The 20,885-nt window shown below is 51.9% G+C and overlaps 2 protein-coding genes across 4 annotated transcripts; one reads left to right on the top strand and one right to left on the bottom strand.

Annotated features, from left to right (window-relative positions):
• Positions 1–16: 16 nt before the first annotated feature.
• SIRT3 (sirtuin 3) lies at positions 17–14,350 on the top strand. Of its 2 annotated transcripts, none has more exons than XM_031448506.2 (7): positions 17–219; positions 5,340–5,528; positions 5,641–5,873; positions 7,191–7,291; positions 10,851–11,012; positions 12,086–12,295; positions 13,832–14,350. In XM_031448506.2, exons 2-7 carry the CDS (start codon positions 5,482–5,484, stop codon positions 13,850–13,852), a joined length of 774 nt encoding a protein of 257 aa, XP_031304366.1. In that variant the 5' UTR covers positions 17–219; positions 5,340–5,481; the 3' UTR covers positions 13,853–14,350. The 2 variants fall into 2 exon arrangements, with proteins under 2 accessions (XP_031304366.1, XP_031304364.1); XM_031448504.2 differs by lacking the exon at positions 17–219 and adding an exon at positions 451–602.
• Positions 14,351–15,069: 719 nt separating this feature from the next.
• RIC8A (RIC8 guanine nucleotide exchange factor A) lies at positions 15,070–20,574 on the bottom strand. Of its 2 annotated transcripts, none has more exons than XM_031448502.2 (10): positions 20,394–20,574; positions 20,070–20,117; positions 19,399–19,983; positions 18,850–18,941; positions 18,217–18,367; positions 17,245–17,340; positions 17,011–17,155; positions 16,781–16,925; positions 16,270–16,389; positions 15,070–15,857 (listed from the first exon to the last, which is right to left on the bottom strand). In XM_031448502.2, exons 1-10 carry the CDS (start codon positions 20,475–20,477, stop codon positions 15,737–15,739), a joined length of 1,587 nt encoding a protein of 528 aa, XP_031304362.1. In that variant the 5' UTR covers positions 20,478–20,574; the 3' UTR covers positions 15,070–15,736. The 2 variants fall into 2 exon arrangements, with proteins under 2 accessions (XP_031304362.1, XP_064347962.1); XM_064491892.1 differs by having other exon boundaries at positions 19,399–19,578; positions 20,394–20,573.
• Between the last annotated feature and the right edge of the window lie 311 nt (positions 20,575–20,885).

Raw genomic sequence — 20,885 nt, 5'->3', positions numbered from 1 at the left:
GTTGTCTTGGTAACCGCGCCTCCGGGTTTGGACCAAGATTTCCCTCCAGCTGGCCGTGCCGTTGAGTCGTTCGAGTTCCTGGGTCGACCCGGCCGTCGACCGGCTGCGTGGCCTCGGCCTTTGTGACCCAATGTTTCTCGTCTCAATTGGGGATGATAACAATAGTACTTTCCTCGTAGTGTCTGCGAGGACTAAGTGTAAATATGATGCCTGACCATAGTAAGTGCTCCCAAAGTGTTAGTTATCATCGCCATCTCAACTGAGAAAAGTGGGGAGCGAGGGTAGAGAAATGAAGACTCCTGGTTTGGTCTCCGGGACGAGAGGCCGGAGCTCGAGAGACTGGAAAACCTCCCCCACTAGCGTCCACCTCCACCTGGTTGGCCCGGGCTGGTTAAGAGCGGGAGCGACAGGCCAGGGTCCGCCGGGGGCGGGGGCGGGGGCGGAGCGCGCTGCGAGCAGGGCGAGGACTGGTGGGTCGTGACCTTTGGGCACCCAGACGCCCGCGGGCGGCGGAGGAACATGGCGCTGTGGGCTCGTGCCGCTGTTCCCGCCCTCAGGCTTTGGGGCCTGGGAGGTGCGCGGGCCTGGACCGGCCGGCCTCGGTTCGTTCCGGGTGGCGACGGCGGGGCGGGCCGGGCCGGGCCGGGCTGGGCCGGGCGGGGCCCAGGTCGGAGACCGACCCTCTCCGGGGAGCGCGGCAGTCGGGCTGCCCCTGCGCGGTCCGCGGGGCGGTGGGAGAAGCTCAAACTGGCGAGGTCCTGTACGCGCGGCTCGGAGGGCTGTTCTGCTGGCACTGGTGGCGTCGGTTTTCGTTTCTTCTCACGGGCCGTTTGGGCGTGTGTGAGCGTGTAGTGAGGTTCTGTTCTGTGCGTTGCCGTTTTTACTTAACATGTCTTGGAGTTACTCCCATTTCTAAACATAAATGCTTTCTCACTCTTAGAATTATTCTGATTGTAGAATTCCATTATATGGATGTCTCATACTTTAACCGTTTTCTTGTTGACATAGCTTCCGATCTTTAGTTATTACAGATAATGCTGTGTTCAGTAACCTTGTTTGTACCTTCCTTTTTGGATAAATTTCTGGTAGTGGAACTCCTGCGTCTCCATTTCTATTGTCCCCCATAAAGGTTGTGCAATTACTACTCCTGCCGGCGTCTACACAGTAACTGCACATTTTGGAATCCTTGCCTAGGAACTGAACCTACAAATGGAAAAATCTTAAGGCCCATAGTTGTTAGGAAAGTAACTGAAATGACCAATAATAGACAATTATTTAAGTAAACAGTGGTATGTTCACTTAATGCGTTCTTACACAGCTATCAAAAATATTGAAGAGTTTAATAAAGAGATACCAAGAAACTTACTGACCTCACTGTCTGCCAGACTGTTCTAGGTATGAGGACGAAGCAGGGGCCAGACCAGGGCTTGCCTCCGTGGCGTCACTCCAGTTTCAGAATCTGCAGGCAGTTGTGAGTGGGATGTGGGATGAACAGTGACCTGGTCTACCAGGTGCTGCTCACGGCCCCACTGTCATTCAGTAAATCCTTGCTACCACTCGCCCCCAAAACAGGAGGCAAGGGGGTGTTAGTGAGGAGCAGTCCGTTTGCATGGGCTGTCTGCAGTTTGGAATTTCTGCCTTTTGAGTATTTTAGGGCTCTTCCATGACATTACCCTTTGTTTCCATTTTCCAAGCAGCATGCATGATTGCTCCTCAAGTCCCCTACTACCAGTAGCACATACTTTATCACCTTCACCTTCAATATAGTCTTGACATCTGGTAAAATTCAGTGACAAGTATCTTATGTAGATGAGAAATGCAAGGAGTACCCTGAGCAACACCTTATATTAGTAATATTGACACCCAAGTCGGCACTCAGCATGGTGGTAACTTCTACAACGTGATGTTTTTTTCAACACCAGCAAGCAGTTCTTCAGTTTTCCACAGACACTGACTGGGTATCAAATTTAACTGAATTCTAACTGCTTGCCTGGAGATTGCACCAGACTCCACAGGCCAAGGGCTGAGTCCCATGAGACGGCCCCCACTTCAGATGCCAACCCAGGTTGTCACCTGTGCTTCCAACCAACCGACTACAAATCAGAGGTTCCCATGACCCCCTTCTCTGGTTTGATTAATTTGCTAGAAGGGCCCACAGAACTCAGAAAGCAATTTGCTTACTAGATTACTGGTCTATTACAGATGATATTAAAGGATACAAATCAACATCCAGATAAAGAGACACAGGGGGAGGTTCCAAACATAGGCACGTCCCCTGTGGGGGGTGGAGTCTGGCATGTGGACCCTTTCTGGTTCACCAACCTGGAAGCTCTCTGAACGACCCCCCTTTACGGGTTTTCATGGAGGCTCCACCCCTCTAATCATGGGTGGTTCCCCTGGCCACCATACCCCCATCCTTGGGGGATTTTCTAGAGTCACCTCATTAACACAGACTCCGCGTGGTTGTGGGAGACTTGTTATGGATAACAAGACACCCGTTTCACTTCCTGGCTCTGAAGGGATTTCAGGAACTGAGGCCAAAAGACCCAATGTTGTAAAAAGATGCTCCCATTGCTCTTAGGAAAATGCAAGAGTTTTGGGACAAAGGCCAAAATATGTATTTATTATAAATCACAATGTCACAACTTTCTTCTATGGGGGAGGGTGTAGCTCAGTGGTAGAGTGCATGCTTAGCATGCACGAAGTCCTGGGTTCAATCCCCAATAACTTCATTTGAAAAAAGAAAGAAAAAGCTTTGAGCGTGTCAGCGTTCTCACATGCAGGTGGGTGGCCCTCCAGTATGTGGTGCTGCTTACCAGAGTTGCAGGTATCTGAGTCAGATGTTTCCTGTGAACCTTATTCCCCTCTATAAAAAATAAAAAACTACTCTCATTCCTTTTGTATTTCTCATCATAATTTGCATTTGGGAGGAGTTCAGTAAATGGATGTTCTTAATGCTGTGTGAAGTGGGGCATTTAATAGCTGTAGTTGAAACCAGAGCGTTCTCTTTCTTTCCTAACCAGCTGACCAGTTTTCATTGGAAAACCCCCTTTGGAGATCTCATCGACTTGCACTCAGAGGAGATGCCTTGGTGGGTGCTTTTATGCAAGTCTTTGATGCAGCAGAATTTTCTTCAGAGTCTGTGGGCATCTCCCCAAGAGCATGGGGAGGAGTCGGGAAACAGTGTTTTCCCTGCTGCCTGTATTTCCTGTACTTTCAGGTGGGAGGTTCACAGCTATAGATCTTTTCAAAAGGCTATAAGAACCATCTCTCACTCCCTTGATTTGACTTCAGCAGCTGAGGCTCAGGGTGTTTGAGCGACTTGGCGAGACAGGCAGTGAGCTAGGGCTCTGCCTCTCCTCGTGGTGCCCTCGGCCCTGCACACACGCCTTCCCTAGCCACGTTCCTCTTTCCTCATTACACATCTTTCCAAGGTCTGTACTTTGGAAAACCAAGATGATACTTTGGCAGGAGAGGCATCACGAGTGGACTGAGCAGCCAGCGAGCCCCTGAGTTGCACCGTTGCTGACCCCAGGGTGGAGTGTGAGACGCAGTTGTGCAGGGGCAGGAAGGGAACGGGTGACAGGCACCCTCAAAGGGGGAGGGAGCCAGTACTGTCACCTTCCACAGGAGGAGAGAGGAGGGCTTCTCACTAGATTCAGGGTGGCTTCCTGAAGGAGGTGGCACCGATCCTGGCCTTAACTCTGGGAGATTTGGACATGCTGGGGTGGAGAAAGTTCTTTTCAGGCAGAAGGAGCCGGGTGCAGGGTGTATACAAGGACCAGGAAGGGAGGATATATGACAGGGAGGAGCAGGGTTGACTGTCGCTGGGGTGTGGTATGTTGTGCTAAGGTGTCAGGGTGCTATGGAGGGCAGAGGGCTTAGGGGAGACCTCAGCACCAGTGTGTAAGCAGGGTGGTCTGTGCAGATTTTGCAACATTAGTTTGTTTTCTAAGAGCAAAAGAAAAACCAAAGACAAGGAGCAAGCAAGAAAGTGAGTTAGGATCACAGTCCTAGAAGATGAGCTCTGAATTGTCCTGACGTATCTAAAGATGTGCTTCTAGGATGCTTACTTCTGTATCACAAATGAGTAATAGAAATACTCTGTACCCTAGTTTTATGTCTGTGTTCATTTTAGGTTTGTCAGTCATTTGGGGAGGGGTGTCAGTTCAGGTCTTTGAGTCTCTTTTCCTGTCAGGGCAGAAGGTTCTATACCGAGGTTCAGTGTTCTGGAGGAGGGTCTTCTCCTGGAAGACAGATGTGGTGGCCACCAGCCCTTGAGGTGTGAGGAAGGTGCCCTGTGTGGTGGGGCTGGCAGTCTTGAACTCTGGGTGAGTTGCCAGTGTGATACCAGGAGGTGAAAAAGTGCCTCTCGATCCCATGCCAGGTGAGGGCCCAGAGAGCGGATCTGTAGACCCAGAGGGCCTTCCGTGCCTGCTCAGCCCACAGTTGCAGACTCACTGCAGTGGGATGTTGCAGGTACTGCTCCAGGCTGTGCACTGCTTGTGTCGCCTTTGTTTCCTCCTCAGTGTTCCCTGGGTGTTGTCACTTACAGAGTCCTGGTGCAACTCTGAAGCCTGTGACTTGTTTATTGTGTGTCTTTCTCTTTTTCCCTGTGGAAGACCGTCTCATACTCCTAACAGTTCACCTTGCTGTGAGTGTCTCGGCTCCTGGCTTCTGGAGATGACCTGAGAAGCCTTCTGGAGTTTTGCTGAGAGACCCCCAAGCTCCAGTCTGCCCACTGCTTTGCCCAGGTTATGTGATTTCTTTGGCTGTCACATGATATGTGCAGCCTCCTAAAAGGCCGTGAATGTTGAAGATGAAGTCTCTGCCGCAGTTCGAATCCCTAGCTGTCAGGATATGAGTGTTTCTTTCTGGAATGGTCTCTTGAACCCACTCTTCATCCTGGTGATATTTGATGTAACTTTCTTTAAATGTCACTAAGTATTTGTCATGTCTTAGGTATGTTAGGGTGTGTGGCTCTGCAGAGAGCACCCCCAGAGCCCCCACAAAGGGATGCCCTTGGCTCTGGCTGGAGCCTTCAGCACTGGCCTTCGATAACGAGAATTATGAAATGATACTTTCCTTATTTGCACGGTTCCCATTCACTTGACATTTTCCTCCCGAGTACTCCAAGTTCCTCTTGATTTCTGAGTTGAGAGTGCTTTCTGTTTTATCCTAGTAGTCAGCCATGATGAGATAGTTGGTGGTTTGTGGGGCAGGAGGGAAGTGTGTGGTCATTCTCAGTGCTGGGGGTGGGGTAGGGCAGACCTTGCTCATTCTTGCTGGCATGAGCTTGATCATCCTCGGTTACCTGGCCACTCTCCTTTTTCTGCCAGTATTACAGGTGGAAGAAGGCCCATATCTCCTTCTGCTGGTGCCTCAAGCATCTCTGGAAGTGGAGGCAGCAGTGAGCAGAAGCTCCTCCTGCAGGACGTGGCTGAGCTGATCAAAACTGGAGCCTGCCGGAGGGTGGTGGCCATGGTGGGGGCCGGCATCAGCACGCCCAGCGGCATTCCAGACTTCAGGTGCTTGCAGCAACCCCCTCACCTCCGTGTGCCCTCCTCACCCGCTGCGGCGGTTTTCTCCACTTGCCTGCTGTCTCCTGAAGGGCTCAGAGCCTGTTGCTTCCCTCTGCAGGTCTCCAGGGACTGGCTACTACACCAGGCTGCAACAGTACAAGGTCCCCTACCCCGAGGCCATTTTCGAGCTCGCATTTTTCTTTCAAGATCCCAAGCCATTTTTCACCTTTGCCAAGGAGCTGTACCCTGGGAACTACAGGCCCAATGCCACGCACTACTTCCTCCGACTGCTTCACGAGAAGGGGCTGCTTCTGCGGCTGTATACCCAGAACATCGACGGGCTTGAGAGAGGTGAGGCCCGCCTCCAGCCCTCCTCTCTGTCCCGTGAGGGGCGCGGGCGCCTGCTTCTGCACAGGGCTGCGGCCCCGCGCTTAGTCCCCATGCTAATGACTGGTTTCAAGCCCAAAACTTATGCCTCTGTCCCCAACAAAAATGCCAAGAGTACCAGTGTTGGGACCTCATTCTTTTGGGCTGTGAGTTTTGGATAGGACCAAGGTTGACATTAGGAGCTTCTAGTTTTGCTGATCTGATCTGATCTGATGATTTCTTTTTTAAAATTTTCATTATGGAATTTTCCGAGCACACAGAAAGAAAGCGAGGACTGTCATGAGCCCTCATGTCCTCATCACCTCGCCATGGCCTGTCCTTGTTTAGTCTGTGTCTGACTCCTACCTTCTCTCTCACCCCCAGCTATTTTGACGCATGTCCCTCTCATCATAAACTTAATCTGTAAAGACAGCAAAAGGACTCTAAAACACAACCATGACGTCACTAGCACACAGAGAAACCACTGACAGTTCCTTAAGATCATCAGATGGGCTGTATGATTGCTTCTTGACTGTGTCTAGGTGGTGGCCACGACCAGCGATTCACAGGGCATGCTGACCTCTGGCCATGTATCTCAGAGAAGCATTTGTAGGGGCTTTTTCTTATGTGCAGTGAATCTGACAGGTGCTAACAGTCAACTCCTAGCAAGCCAGCAGCAGCTTAGCCAGGCTGCAGGTGTCTTGTGATTTGAAGAAAGGAGTTATCTTGACTCCAGGAAAATGTTTATTTGCCAGAAGGGTTCTACAGCCTGGAGCCCCTCGCACAGCAGTGAGCACCTCGTGGGGAGGCGGGAGTGTCTGGCCGTGAGCTGCAGTGTGTGTGAGCTAGGACAGTCGTGGGGACAGTGGGAGTTCACTGGTCTGTATGTCCACGGCCTTTCAAAAGCTGATAGTGGTAATAGAACTTCCATGACTAAGTTACCTTTTGCCTGTTTTTCCACAGGATTTTGGAAATGGATTTATGTTATCTTCTCACTTTTACTTGGTGTCTATAGAATAGAAAATGTTTTCCTGGTACTGGATGTAATTTTATCTGAACTTACATCAGACGTCCTTTGTGCTGTGTTTTCACAGGCTTCGTCTCGCCTGTGATTTGGCTCCATGTCGGAGCCTGTGCTTATTCTGATGAGTGGGGGTGTCTTCTGCAGTGATAGAGGCTGGGTACCACTTGCACTGAGGGCTGTGACTCCTCCTGGGGGGCCTGCCCAGTACAGAGGTCATGCTAAGGGGCCGTGTGCTCACCACAACAGGCAGCAGCACTTAGCTTTGGTTTGAATTTCAGCATCTGGTATCCCTGCCTCAAAGCTGGTTGAAGCTCATGGATCCTTTGCCTCTGCCACCTGCACCGTCTGCCGAAGACCCATCCCAGAGGAGGCCTTTTGGGTGAGTTGTCATGCTGACAGTTCCCTCCCGCACGCACTTCTCACTGGGGGTAATCTGGAAGAGTGGCATTTTATAAGTGTTATGTTGGAAGGACAACAGCAGCAATACCGTGAAAATGTTTTTCTTTATTTTTAAATTAGAAAAGTAATACATGCTTGTAAAAATTTAAGGTGATACAAACAAGTATTTACTGTATAGCACAAGGAACTGTATTCAGTATCTTGTAATAACCTATAATGGAAAAGAATTGAAAACCAGGATGTAGGTACATGCATATACACATGTATCACCAAATCACTGTGCTGCACACCTGAAACTAACACAATATTGTAAATCAATTATACCTCAGTTTTTAAAAAGTATGTAAGTCCTAACTCCCAGTACCTGTAAATATAACCTTATTGGACCATAGGATTGTTGCAAATTAAAAAAAAAAATTAAGGCAATGCAGAAATACGTAGGGGGAAGTGAGTCTCCCTTCAGCCAGTTCCTATGGCCCACTTTTAACCGTTTGGTGTATAATGTTCCAGGGCTTAAAAAAAAGATATGCATATATAAATATACATGCACATTTCTGGGTACTTAAACCCACACACGATTACAATTTTTTAAAGAAATGATACCATTGAGATTAATATTGCACAACTTGCTCTGTCACCGAGCAGAATTTCGTGGATATCTTGTGTCGATAACTACAGCTCTGCTCATTGCTTTTAGTCCTTATAGAGCCTTGTGTTTAGCTGTTCACCTGCTGTGGGACATTTTATGATGTTTGTGATTTTTACTATTAAAAATAATACAGTCACAATACCCACGCTTACACCCCCATGTACTTCTATGAATATTTGTGAACAGGATAGGTTTTTTTAAAGTAGAGTAGGACACAGTAGAAAATCTTAAATAAATATGAAACTCTGAAATAGCAATGTGGCACAGGATCCTTTTATTTTTTTACTGAGGTGAAATTCACATAACATAAAATTAACCATTTTAATGTATACAGTTCCTTGGCATTTAGTACATTCACAGGGCTGTGCAGCTAACTAACTAACCAACCTCTATTTAATTCCAAAATATTTTCATCACCCCAAGGAAAACCCTGTAACCACTTATCAGTCAATCCTATTCCCTCCCCGCCCCAAACCCCTGGCAACCACTGATCTTTTTACTGTCTCCATAGTTTTGCCTTTCCCAGAATGTCATAGAGTTGGAATCACACAGTGTGCAGCCTTTTCTCAGCGGCTTTCACTTAGCAATGTGTATTTAAGGTTCCTCCATGTCTTTTCGTGGCCTGACAGCATCTTTTTTTTTTTTAAGTCTGGGTAATATTCCATTGTCTGGATGTAACTGTTTCTCCATTCACCTGCAAAAGGACATCTTGGTTGCTTCCAGGTTTTGGCAGTTATGAGTAAAATTGCTATAAACATCCATGTGTAGGTTTTTGTGTGCAGGTTTTCAACTCCATTGGGTAAATACCAAGGAGTGTGACTACTGGGTCATACGGTAAGACTGTTTAGTTTTGCTTGTGGACCTCAGGTTACACACCTCTGAGACCATCTCACACTCTTCCAAAGTGCAGCATTTTATATTCCCACCAGCAATGGATGAGAGTTCCTGTTGTTCCACATCCTCACCAACACTTGGTGTCGTCAGTGTTCTGATTTTGGCCATTCTAGTAGGTGTGTAGTGACATTGTTTGAACTCGCAGCTTCCTAGTGACATATGATGTTGATCTTGTTTCTTGCTCATTTGCCATCTGTTTATCTTCTTTGGTGAGGTCTTGGGCCCACTTTTTAATTGGGCTGCTATTTTCTTGCTGTTGCGTTTTAAGAATTGTTTGTGTGTTCTGGATATCAGATGTCTTTTGCAAGTATTTTCCCCAGCCTATGACTTGTCATCTTATCCTTTTGACACTGTCTCTCACAGAGGAGAAGTCTCTGATTTAATGAAGTCCAATGTACTGTCTTTTTCTTTCATGGGTCATCTCCTTCCACGCTGCTGGCTATTCTGGGTCTTTTGCTCTCCAAATAAACTTTAGAATCAGTTTGTTGCTGTCTGTTCTCTGCACATTTTTTAAAGCCTTTCTCATTGTCTTTGAAGTTTTGCACTGTTACTGTGCTATGTCTCCATATGGATTTCCTTTGACTTCTACTAAAATTTTGTAGAGCTTTCTGAATCTGTGGTTTGATATCTTTCATCTTTGCTGGAAAAATCCTCAGTCACGATCCCTTCGGACACTGATTGCTCGGCCCACGTCCTATCCCCTCTCTGTGGACCTCACGGTGCATGTCTCGGAGGCAGTCTCGCCCGTGCCCACATCCTTTCTCTCTTCAGCACGGTTGTGCCATGTTCCAAGTCTTTCTCCTGGTCTCCTTCCCAGTTTATCAATATTCTATTCTGTCACAGAGGATAAAGCCTCTCCACTGAGCTTCAGGTTTTGGTACTCCACTTTTTGTTACTGGAAACCCTAGCTGGTTCTTTTTCAAATCCACTGCGTTATTTTGTATAGCTTTCTATCTCGAATAGCTATTTCAGCCTGCCTCTTTAAAAATGTAAACATAATATAGTTTTAGATACGCACCTGATAGCATCTGAAGTCTTTGAATAGTGCACTTCTTCTGTCTGTCGTTTCTGCTGGTGCTTACTGGGTTCAGCCTGCAAAAACAAATCCCATTAGCTGTAAAGGTTTCTCTTAGAAAGACAGGTGTCTTTCTCCTTAGTTTCCTCCTCTAATGTCCAGCCAAAGCATCAACCCAGGTGGAGCAGGATATAGTAAGAAGTGGTCTCTACTTCCCTTTAGCCTGCAAGGAGGAGGTCTGTGGAAAATGGTGTTCCTCATAATTCCAGCCGGTGAGTTGAGGCCGACCTGAATGTCTTCCAGGGCTAAGGTGATGTCATGGTCACTTCAGCTAAAATCAGGGACAAATTTTATACCATCATTTTCATTGAATAACACTATTGTAGGCCAAATGCCTACAGAGGGCCTTCTGAGGACTATGTAATCAGTACAGTTGTCCCTCGAACGTGGGTTTGAACTGCATGGGTCCACTTTTATGCTGATTTTTTCCAATAAATGTATACTCCAGGACTACACGGTCCGTGGTTGGTTGAATCTGCAGGTGTGGAACCACGGGTATGGAGGAACCGTGTATATGGAGGGCTAACCCTAAGTTCTGTGCAGATTTTCAGCTGTGCTGAGGGCTGGTGTCCCTAACTTGCTGTCTTGTTCAAGGGTCACCTGTGTTTCCTCAGCGCTGAATAGCTAGAGGATTTCCCCAGGTGCAGAGCGTGGTGTTCAGTGCGGCAGATGTCGTGTGACGTCCAGGGTTTGCTTTCAAATACTGCAGCCTCCCCTGAAGCCTGTGGGCGCTGTAGGAAGTAAAGCTGGCAGAATGCCAGTAATTGCCGAGGCTGGGTCATCATGCCCCCGAGGGCTCTGCTATGCTACTGTCTTAGCTGCTGTGAACGTGACAGTTTCTCAAGAAGAAGTTGTCTTTGCCTTTTCCTTTTGAAGTGTGTTGTGACGGTCTCCTTGGGCCCACTCTCCCTGTGTCCACAGGCTGAAGTGATGGCGGACAGGGTCCCCCACTGCCCGGTCTGCACTGGCATCGTGAAGCCTGACATCGTGTTCTTCGGGGAGCTGCTCCCCAACAGGTTCTTGCTGCATGTGGCTGACTTCCCCATGGCAGACCTGCTGCTCATCCTCGGGACCTCCCTGGAGGTTGGTCAGCAGGCCCAGTGGTGCACAGAGCTGTGGGGAGGAGGCTAACGGGGCGAGGTGGAGGAGGCGGGGCTGGTGGGAGCTCTGGGCCCTGCCTTTGGCAGGTGAGTGGATTCAACATGTGAAGAAGCAGGGGGTCCAGGCCTCGGGCGCTGCAGTCTGAGTGGGAGAGCAGGGAGGGGGGAGGACGCGCAGCTTCGGAGGTGTCAAAGTGTGGGTGGGCACAGTGTGTGAGAGGATGGGGCCTGGAGATGTGAGGTGGGAGCAGGCCTTGCATGTTGTACGTATCAAAGAGACGGGCTTTATGTGGAAGCAGTGAAACCAGGGGTGTAGGTGGTCATCCTTGGGCTCAGAGAGACTCAGGGAGCAGGGGTTGAAGTGAGCAGATGTCCAGGGGTGGTGCACGGTCAGACTGTGTGGCTGTGAGAGATAGTAGGGAGGGGAGCAGCCAGACTTGATGTCACTTGGAGGACCTTAGAGGGAGGTGCCTGTCTTGCCTGTGGGGGTTCAGGGCATTTGCTGGTGAGAAAGAATCTGGATGGGAGACGCCAGGTTCGGTTTTGCACACGTGGGTTTGAGGGGCCTGGGAGATGCATCTGGATCTGAAACTCAGGAAGTTTCTGAAGGATGTAGTGAATCCCTGCAATGGGCTGTGCCTGATTGGACATAGGCACCAATGGGGCAGAAGGGCTAGAAAGATCTGCACTCAGGGCCCCAGCTAGCCAGACGCCCAGAGTTGTCTGTTTTTCTAGCGACTCTGCTTGGTCTGTGCCAGGCCCTGCTCTCAGTGGTGCCCCTGTGAGGGACCAGGTCCTTGCTCGCAGGGAGGGAGACCAGGCAGACGAGTCTTGTCATGCTGGCGGTGAGCTGGGAGAAGACAGTGTGGGTGGGAGGACAGGTGAGCTGAGGTGTAGCTGCTGGCACTGAGCCCAGATGAAACTTTGCAGGGACTCACGCAGGGGCAGGAGATGTAGAAGACAAAGATGGGGATGGATGAGGGGGGCCTCAGGTGGCAGGGCCTGTGGGCCTGGGAGGGCGGGCACTGTGCTCCTCACGTTTGGGCGATTTTTCAGGTGGAACCTTTTGCCAGCTTGTCTGAGGCCGTACGGAGCTCAGTGCCCCGACTGCTCATCAACCGGGACTTGGTGGGGTCCTTGGCTAGGCATCCTCACAGCAGGGATGTGGTGCAGCTGGGGGATGTGGTTCATGGCGTGAAAAGGCTGGTGGAGCTTCTGGGCTGGACGGAGGAGATGCGGGACCTCATCCAGCGGGAAACCGGAAAGGTACGGATGGCTGAGCAGTCACAGGAGGGGCCGTCTTCTCTGCTGTGGGGCCTGGTCCACCTGGTATGGAGCCCTGTCTGGCTAAAACAGTTACAGTGATAGGAAATGCTGCTGTTACGCTGTACCAGGCACTGTCTGGGGCCATCTTTGTACTTGTGAATCAGGTGCTGTAATTCTTATTAATCCCATTTAGAGATGAAGACCTGACACTTTGTGCCTGCTCTGAGTGGCAGAGTCGGCACGAGGCTCTGGGCAGACAGGGCTGTCTCCTGCACACATCACCCTTCAGCTGTCTTTTGTCTCCTAAGCGAAAGGAGTACCAAGCAGCTCCAGACTGAGGTGTGACTCTGAAGTTCTCTGAACCTGTGTGGGTTGATGCTTTTAGGAAATAATCAGTGTGAGAGCAGTTGACTTAGCACCATCTTCTAAGGGTAGAAAGCCAAAGAGCCTTGACCTCTCTAGGTGCTAAACCTCCTATAAACAAGTGAGGTTATGGAAAACGCAGTTTCTTCTGAGAATCAGTTAGCACGGGTAGCCTTGATGTGGGGGGTTATTCTCTACAGGAGGCAGCATTAATCATTTGAAGTCTAGTCGTCTTAAAGAGATTGGTTTATGATTACAGCCAGGTGTTAACACTGCTCAAAGTGGATCTCACCAGAATGCTGTAATTTATGTTCTATGGCCTTGGGAAACCTCCACCCTTCGGCTGTCACTGCTTCAGGGCTCAGGGCCATGGGTCAGCCCTTTTTCTCACCTCCACTGGCAAAAGCCCCCAGCCTCTGGCTACAGCTTGATTTCTTACCAAGTTGAACCAAATTGAGAATACAAGGCTTTTAAGAATAGGACTCTGTGGTTCATGGTATTAGACATCATTGCCTTCCAACCTGGAGTTTGGCTCTTAGGGCTAAGATGCAGGCGGGTGCAGTTTCTCACTATGTGGAGGGGCATGAAGGCCATCAAAGGTCACAGTCGCCTTCTGGGTCCCTTAGTGGGAGCAGAGTCCAGCTGACACTTCGCTCCGGGAGAGGAGCAGCAGCAGAGGCCTCGCTCGCAGGGCAGTGGAGGTCTTGGTCAGGTCTGCCTGGCAGCTTGGCTGACTTCCTACTCCGTGTAACAGCAAGACCAAGTCAAGTAGCCTCTAAGGAGTTTTTAGAAGTAGTCCTATAGGATTTGACCTGTGAAATCTTCCAGTTTCACCGGTTTGTGTGAAATGAGTTATGATTTTGGGGGTTTATTGTGAGTTGCTACCCAAGAGTAAACACTCAGGGTGAACTGCAGTCTCAGTTGGGCCACTTTTCCAGACAGTGAATGTCCTTGGGCACGAGAACCTCAGTACATCTTGACTGGCTCCTAAATGAAGCCCTACGTCTAGCCACCCGTTTTTGCTCAGTCCTGACGGCGTTGTCTTAACTTGGCTGAACAGCAGCATTTGCACAGACAGAAGAGCTTCCGTTTTATGGAACGTTCCATTGCAGGCCCTGAGATCTGCCCAGGTATGTTTTCAGTAACTGATTTCCTCTCTCCTTTGTGTTCTAGCTTGATGGTTGGGACACATAGGAGTGAGGGCTGCTCCCAACCAGAAATGGTTACATGGGAGTCACTGCCCACTTCTGATGAGAACTCGTGGCTGAAGAACGGCTCGGACAGGCCTACAAGTCTTGGCTAAACTAGGACATGCGACCTGAGGCTGCCCCTGGAGGGTCTGCCCAGGTCATGAGCTCTGCGCACTTGGGGCCACCTCAGCCACAGATGGGAAGGAGCTGCCTGATCTGGCTTTTTGCTGCTTAACTTTTCATTCTGCTGAATTCTTAATGCCGAAAAGCTTTCTTCTGATGGGGAACCTCTTGAACTCAGACTGACTGGAACCCCAGGCTGGACCTCATCTAAAGGGCAAACTCTGTCCACTAGGAAAGACCCAGTCTTGGGCTGAGCAGCCCGTCACACCCCAGGTGTGGGCCTGGGTCCCATGCAGTGTGCTAGGGTTTTCTAGCATGTTGCTCTTTTCAGTTTAGTTTGTCCTTCATTTCTGGCATGAAATAAATTTTAATATAAAAATTGGGCATCTCTTCACTTTTGCCTCCTCAGAGGGAATGCAGGTGTCGACAGCGAATGTGGAAAGGGGTGCCTGGGGCTGTGTGGGTGTCTCCCCTCTCCTGGGATAGCCCGAGGGCTGAGAACACTTGTCCCTGGATTCATCCTGGAGTTGGGCACAGGCCCTTTGGAGCACCCGGCACCCCGTACTGCGGGTAACCCTGTCCTGTTCTCTCTACCCTGATGCCTTTCACATCAACCTCTCCCCCCAAAATTCACCTGTTTCAGACCATTCCAGCAGCTTTCTGTCTCCCTGTCTCCACTCTCCCCAGCAAGGCCTTCTACCAATAATGCTACTAGAATTAACCTCTAAGACAGATGGCTTTACTCCCTTGGAAACCTTGGCTGTGCTCAGGCCACACTGTTGTTGGGGCAGAACCTGCGTGAGCTCCTTGCTTTTGAACAGGACCCTCCTGGGGCTGTCCCAAGGCCCAGCTCAAGTGGTACCTCCTAGGCAACCTTCCTGACCCCTGGCTCCTGCCCCGGTGCTCCCACCTTCCCGGCATCTTCTCTTCCCACTGGACGTCTGGGCTGGAGCCCACCTGGAGCAGATTTAACTGACGCCTCAAGAACAAAACACAAGTGTGGACATCTGGGGAGAGTGCTGAATTCTAAGAGGGAAGTTAATTCTCAATTCTGCTTGTGCCTATACTTGGTATTTTACATGTATATTCACACACACATTCTTGTCTGGAACTCTTTATTCCAGAATGATGTTTCTGTGAAGCTTAGTGGTACATGATAGAAGTCTAGACTTATGGTTTCAGAGGGGACATTTTCCTTCATGTATTTATGGTCTAAGCCAACGGGAAGGATTGAGATTCAACTGCTACAACCAGTGAAAACTTGGGTGCTGAGTCAGGATCAAGGACGCAAGAGGCAACCAGCCCTGCATTCAATGGGGACAAAAAACAGCAGAGCATACCTTGGAAGCGTGTTTCTGACATTAGCACATGAAGTTCCAGCAGGTCCTTTCCCCTGTGAAACGTGGCACCTGCCCGACACCAGCTCTGGGCCAGCAGGCCAGCTGTGGACATGCCTGCATCTGCAAGTGCCCATGCTCAGCCCTTGCCCTCCCAAATGCATGCTCATTCTGCCATCAGTTAAGCCCTGCCCTCAGGCGCACATGAAGGCTGAGCTTCCCGAGTTATAGCAGGACAAGACCTTGCAGTGTCTTGCAGTCCTAGAGAGAAGAGAACGGACCAAAGGCGAATCATGGATAGAACTTTGGGCGTAAAGAGAAAGGGGTCCCCAAGTTGGAGGGAGCGATGTGGCTTCCCTGGGGCCCGGCCTCAAGGACACCTCTGGAAGCAGCACCAGTTCTGAAGGGGAGCAGAAGAGCGGCCATTCTCAGTCGGGGTCCGAGTCAGGGTCCGAGGAGAGCTGCCCCTCCATGGTCTCACACATGGCATGCTGCAGGGATGTGAGCTGGCCCTGGGGACTCATCCCCATGGGCTGGATGACTCTGTGCCTGTGGGGAAAGGTCGTAGGGCTGGGGAAGGGGCCTGGGTTGGGGTGCAGGGGTCCTACGCACCCCTGGCTGCTATTTTTTGCTCCACTAAGCTGCTCCTGTTTACTAGAGAAGGCTGGGTGGGAACTGTGTTAAGCAGGCCTGAATCCTAACTGCTACCTAAGCTTTGAGACCTTAGGCAGTCTCTTAATTCCTCTGGGCCTCAGTTTTCATCAACCGTTAAATGGACATAATACTGATCTCAACCCTAACCCTTCTCTAGGGGATTTCCTCCTGGACAGGTGATTTCAAACATTGATAATGCAGTCTTCCCAGAATGTAAGCCCTCCTCTGACCCCACCTCCCAGGGCTCACAAAAAAAGACATGGGTCCATCTCCCTGTAATGGCCCTAGGCCCCTCCATGCCACATACCTGGAGAGCTTATCAAACATGTTCACCAGCTTCATGGCCTCATGCTCCTTCTGCTCCTCTGTCATGCCCTCCATGGGGTTGGGTGGTTTTTCCTCTACCCTTCCAGTCACTGGGTTTATGCTGTTTTGTAAGAGAGGTGTGTGGGGAATGCATTAGAGACTCTTTAGGACAGGAGGAGGCTGCATGGGGTGGGGGAGCGCCGTATCTTCCTGCTTGGCCCTGGAATGGCAAGAAACCCATCTTCCTGGGTGTGGGGAGGCAAGGCAACTGCAGAAAAGACCTCCCTCCAGGAGCAGTTCCTGCCACTTGGACCACCTGCTCAGCCCCTTTCAGCCTCTGTGTTCAACAGAACTTCCTGATGTCAGAGTAAGTGTCGTTTAGAAGACAGATGCTTCATCCCAAAAGGTCGTACCCATTTGTCACCCTGTCCCATCCACCCTGCGGGTCCAGGTGGGTGAGGGAATAGGGATGGGGGCTGAGTGAGGGGAGCCCGAGGATGGGGGGCACACACCTGGCCTTGGCTTCCTTATACTCCTCTGTGTCTGTGTCCTCGTCCTCCGAGTACTGGCCCTCAGGCCGGCTCCCGGCCATGAGGCCCCTAGCAGCCAGGAGGCCTGCGGCATTTCCGTAGCCCGTGTACTTGATGAATCGGGGCACTGAGGGGCAGGGCAGAAGTCAGTGCGCAAACGTGGCTTGGGAGGGGCTGGAGGGGGGCAGGCGAGAGCCAGTCCCCCCACTCACCACTCTCAGAGCACAGGACAAACAGGAACTCAGCAGCCACCCTCTTCACGTCGGTGTCCAGGTGCGTCATGAGGCGAACCAGCTTGTTCCGCAAGAGCTCCCCAACCTCTGGCCGGGTCCTCACATCCCGCAGTGGGGGCAGCACCTGGGGAGGCAGCTGTCCCTAAGCCTGGGCCTAGAATGGCCAGGGTCTCTGACCAGGGCCCAGCCATGGCCCTTCTGCCCTGTACATACCTGTGCCTTCAGGAACTTCCTGGCAGGGCGGTGCATGCGGGCACACTCCGTCAGCACACTCAGCACAGGGGCCACGCTCTCCTTCAGCCTGTGCGTCTGCAGAGGAGCCTCTGTCACCGGGACTGTGCCCCACCTGACTCGAGGCCAGGCCGGGGGTGGGGGATGTGGTGCACATGCACCACATGGTCCCGGCAGGAGGCACTTAGGAAGAGGCCCCGCCATGGTTAGTCAGCTGAGGGACCAACTGTGAGCAGTGGGTGTCTGTGTGAACTCTTGAGAGGGACAGGCATGGACCCTAAGTCAGGAGGCCATTCACATGCCATGTGACTTGGGGCAAATGACTCAACTGCCTTGAGTCTAACTTCCCTACCCATAAACCAGAGTTGTGGGGAAGTGTTTAAAGCTGTTAGCAAACCACCAGCACACAAGCCAGCTATGGGCAACATGGATTCCCATGGGCTCTACTAAATCTGAGCTGTCACACCCTTCAGCCTGTATGATGCCTGCAAATTACAGAGGGGCTGGGTGGAACCCCGACCAGCTGATGTCCCGTGGTACAGCTGCAGGAATCAGGGAGTCTCTGGCTCGAGGATCCTGTGGGTCCCTAGTGATGCCAAGGAACAGCTGATGCTTACCACCAAGGTCTACTTGTGCAGAGTGACACTATAAGTCTAGGATCACAAGGAAGGGCCAGGAGGCTTCTCCGGACCACTCAAAAGCATCCACAAAGAGATCTAAAAAATGAGTTCTTTGCTAGATTCTGAAAACCTGCTTCCGTGTGTGGCAGGGTCTGCATACTTCTCAGGGAGGAGGATCTGCCTTCCTACCTGCTAGACCATGGAGTAGCTGAAGGCACCCCCTGAATCACACTGGGGAGCTGCTCTCCACTTACCAGTGTGGACTCTGCAAAAGCAGTGACCACAGCTGCTTGAGAAAGCCTGGGCCAGAGCTACAGCAGGTCCCCCTGCCCACCTGGTGCAAACGCTTCTCCAGGAAGTTGAGGAGGACACGAATCACATCCATATTCACTCCCAAGAACTCCAAGGAGCCTTCGTGCGGCTCCAGGGTGAGAAGGACGTCCAGACACTTGAGGGGCAGGTTTCCTAGGAGATTCACTGTGTGGCTAGGAACAGATGGAAACGGGGGCTTGGTGAGTCCAATGCCCCAGCATGGGTACAACCCTTGCTGTCACCTGCTGGGGTCACATATGACATGAGCCAGTGTCCAGGGGCCTGAGGAGCAGCACTAGGTACCAGAACCGTTGGGTGCACTCTCTGCAGATGCCCAACCTACCACACATCTGGGTGGAAGCATCATGAACAAAAATCAGAACCTGCCTAGACACAGGTCACCAAGAATAAATATGAATAATCACATTGCTCTATAGATACCCCGCCGTCTGCTGCCTCTAACAAGGTTGAGTGGCACATTACTGTCCCCAAACTTACAGCTCTTGTCTTAACCACATATTGTAAGTGTTGGAGGTCCCTGGAAACACACCGATGTCTGGTCCCACCCAGACAGATGAAGACGTTTTAGGTCTGGGAACCACCACCTAGACTTGTGAGCAGACTTCCCCAGCAGCATGACAAGCACCACCCTCACCCGTGGAACTCCTCTGTGCGGTCTCCAGCAGCAGCAACCATCACACAGTGCCGCAGAAGGGTCCCCAGGTGCCGGTAAAGGGCAGTGTCTTCCTGACCAAAGAGAAAGGGGTTTCTGTGAGAGACAGCCCCATTTGCCCCCATTGCTGCCAGCCCACTCCAGGACCACGTGGACTAACTACGCATCTCCTCTACTGTGCCCCTGGCTCCTCGTCCTCTCCTGGTGACCTTAAGAATACTCTTTTGGTTAAGAACATGAACAGACCCCTCTGGGATGAAGTTGCTCTGGTTCTAGCCCCACGCTCATTGCCTCTAGTGAGGAATCTTTGACGGCCTCCCACAGACACCACTGTCCTCCCACCAGGCTGCAAGATCCAGTTATGCCCTACAACTCGCTCAGAAACCGTTCTTGAGGCCCTTGTCCAATATGGGGATCTCCCTGCCTTCTCCTGGTGGGACACCCGAAAATTTGAAGATACTCGGCAGAGAAACAAATCCAGGATAACTCCAAGCTGTTATGATCCACCCACAGTTTGAGGTCAGCCCTCACCTCATCCACCTCCTTCTTGATGGAGTCGAAGGTGATGTTGAAGAGCACTTTGAGGATCTCCATAGCCCGCTCAGTCTCCTGGGTAGGGAGGAGCTCAGGGGGCCTCTCTTTGGGGGTCATTCCCAGCGTCAGCTCCAGCGCCTCCGTCAGGAGGTGCACTCCCTGCAGTTCCTGAAACAGCTGGTGGCGCACGTCCGTGCGAAGTGCCGTTAGCAAGAAGAGGAGGCGCAAATCAAAGAACTGGACGTCGTGCGGGAAGCTGCTCTGGCGGCACAGTCCCACGCGCTCGGCAAGCTTCGCCACTAGCCCGGCGTCTGCAGCCAGCGCCTGTGCCACAGGGCTGCTTAGCACGAGGTTGCACAGGCACTTAAGGGACTCGAGCACGACATCCATGTCCAGGGGCTCCGACTCCTTGGAGGCGGAGATGCCTGCATAGCAAGCAAGTGCCTGCAGGCTCTGGCGGCTGGTGAAAGAGTCCAGGCAGCTGCGGTCCCTGGACAGGATGCGGATGCTTTGCAGCCACATGACGCGGCGGCACGGTGGCAAGCCCTGCTCCAGGACGGAGACCAGCAGATCCGCCAGTCTCTGTGGGCAGGGAGAAGAGCGGTTCCACCAGGCTCCTGTACCTGGGCCACCCGTCCCCGCCCCTTTACCCCTCGGTGAGGACCCACCTTCCTGTCCTCCTGTTGGGCATCATCAAACGTGAAGCTCTGGGAGTTCTGCAAAGAGACCCAGAGGCTCAGAAGGCACAGACTCACCGGTGCAGGACCGCGGCTCCGCAGATAGGGGCATGAGGCCGCAGGCATGGCTCTGAACAGACTGCGCCCCACCCCGACACACCTGTCACCCAGCAACGCCTCCGAGTCAGCGCCCCTCCCCCACCGGCGCTCCCTTCCACGCTCACCACTCACGCCCCGCGAAAGCCAGCCACGCGCGCTGGCCCCACCCGGCCCCACCTCTTTCTTGCACGTCCCGCGTCCACAGCTCCCGCTCACCTCCCGGTTGTACGCGAGCAGAGCCTCCAAAATCACGTTCTCATCCCCCGTCTCCACGGCATCCGCAACCTCCCGGGGCTCCATGGCGGCCCCGGGACCTGGCGCCGGAAAAGCTGGACGAGCCTCGCTCCACAGTTCCGGGCCCGCGTCTGCCTGCCCCGCCCTGGCTCGGCGCGCCGGGGAGGCCGGGACGGGGCGTGCGCGGCGCCGAGGGGCGGGGCCAGGGCGTGCGCGGTGCGGTCGTGACTGCGCGCGCGTTACAGTAGAGAGGCCTGGAGCAGCCTCCCGCAAGCTTGCAGGCTTTGCCACGGAGTCAGCTCGGGCTTCAAAAACCTATTTGGTGATCGTCCGACCTCAAGGCCCGAGTCGCCCCTGAACCGAGCAGTGACCCTCGCTTCTTGGGCCGGAATTCCCGGCAGGAGAGGACCTCAGCCCCCTACCCTTGCAACACACGAACACCAACAGCGCCTTGATGCACAGAGTGAATGAAAT

The sequence above is a fragment of the Camelus dromedarius genome, chromosome 12, assembly GCF_036321535.1.
Source record: "Camelus dromedarius isolate mCamDro1 chromosome 12, mCamDro1.pat, whole genome shotgun sequence".
NCBI classification, from domain to species: Eukaryota; Metazoa; Chordata; class Mammalia; order Artiodactyla; family Camelidae; genus Camelus; species Camelus dromedarius.
This window is presented reverse-complemented; position numbering and strand designations above follow the sequence as displayed.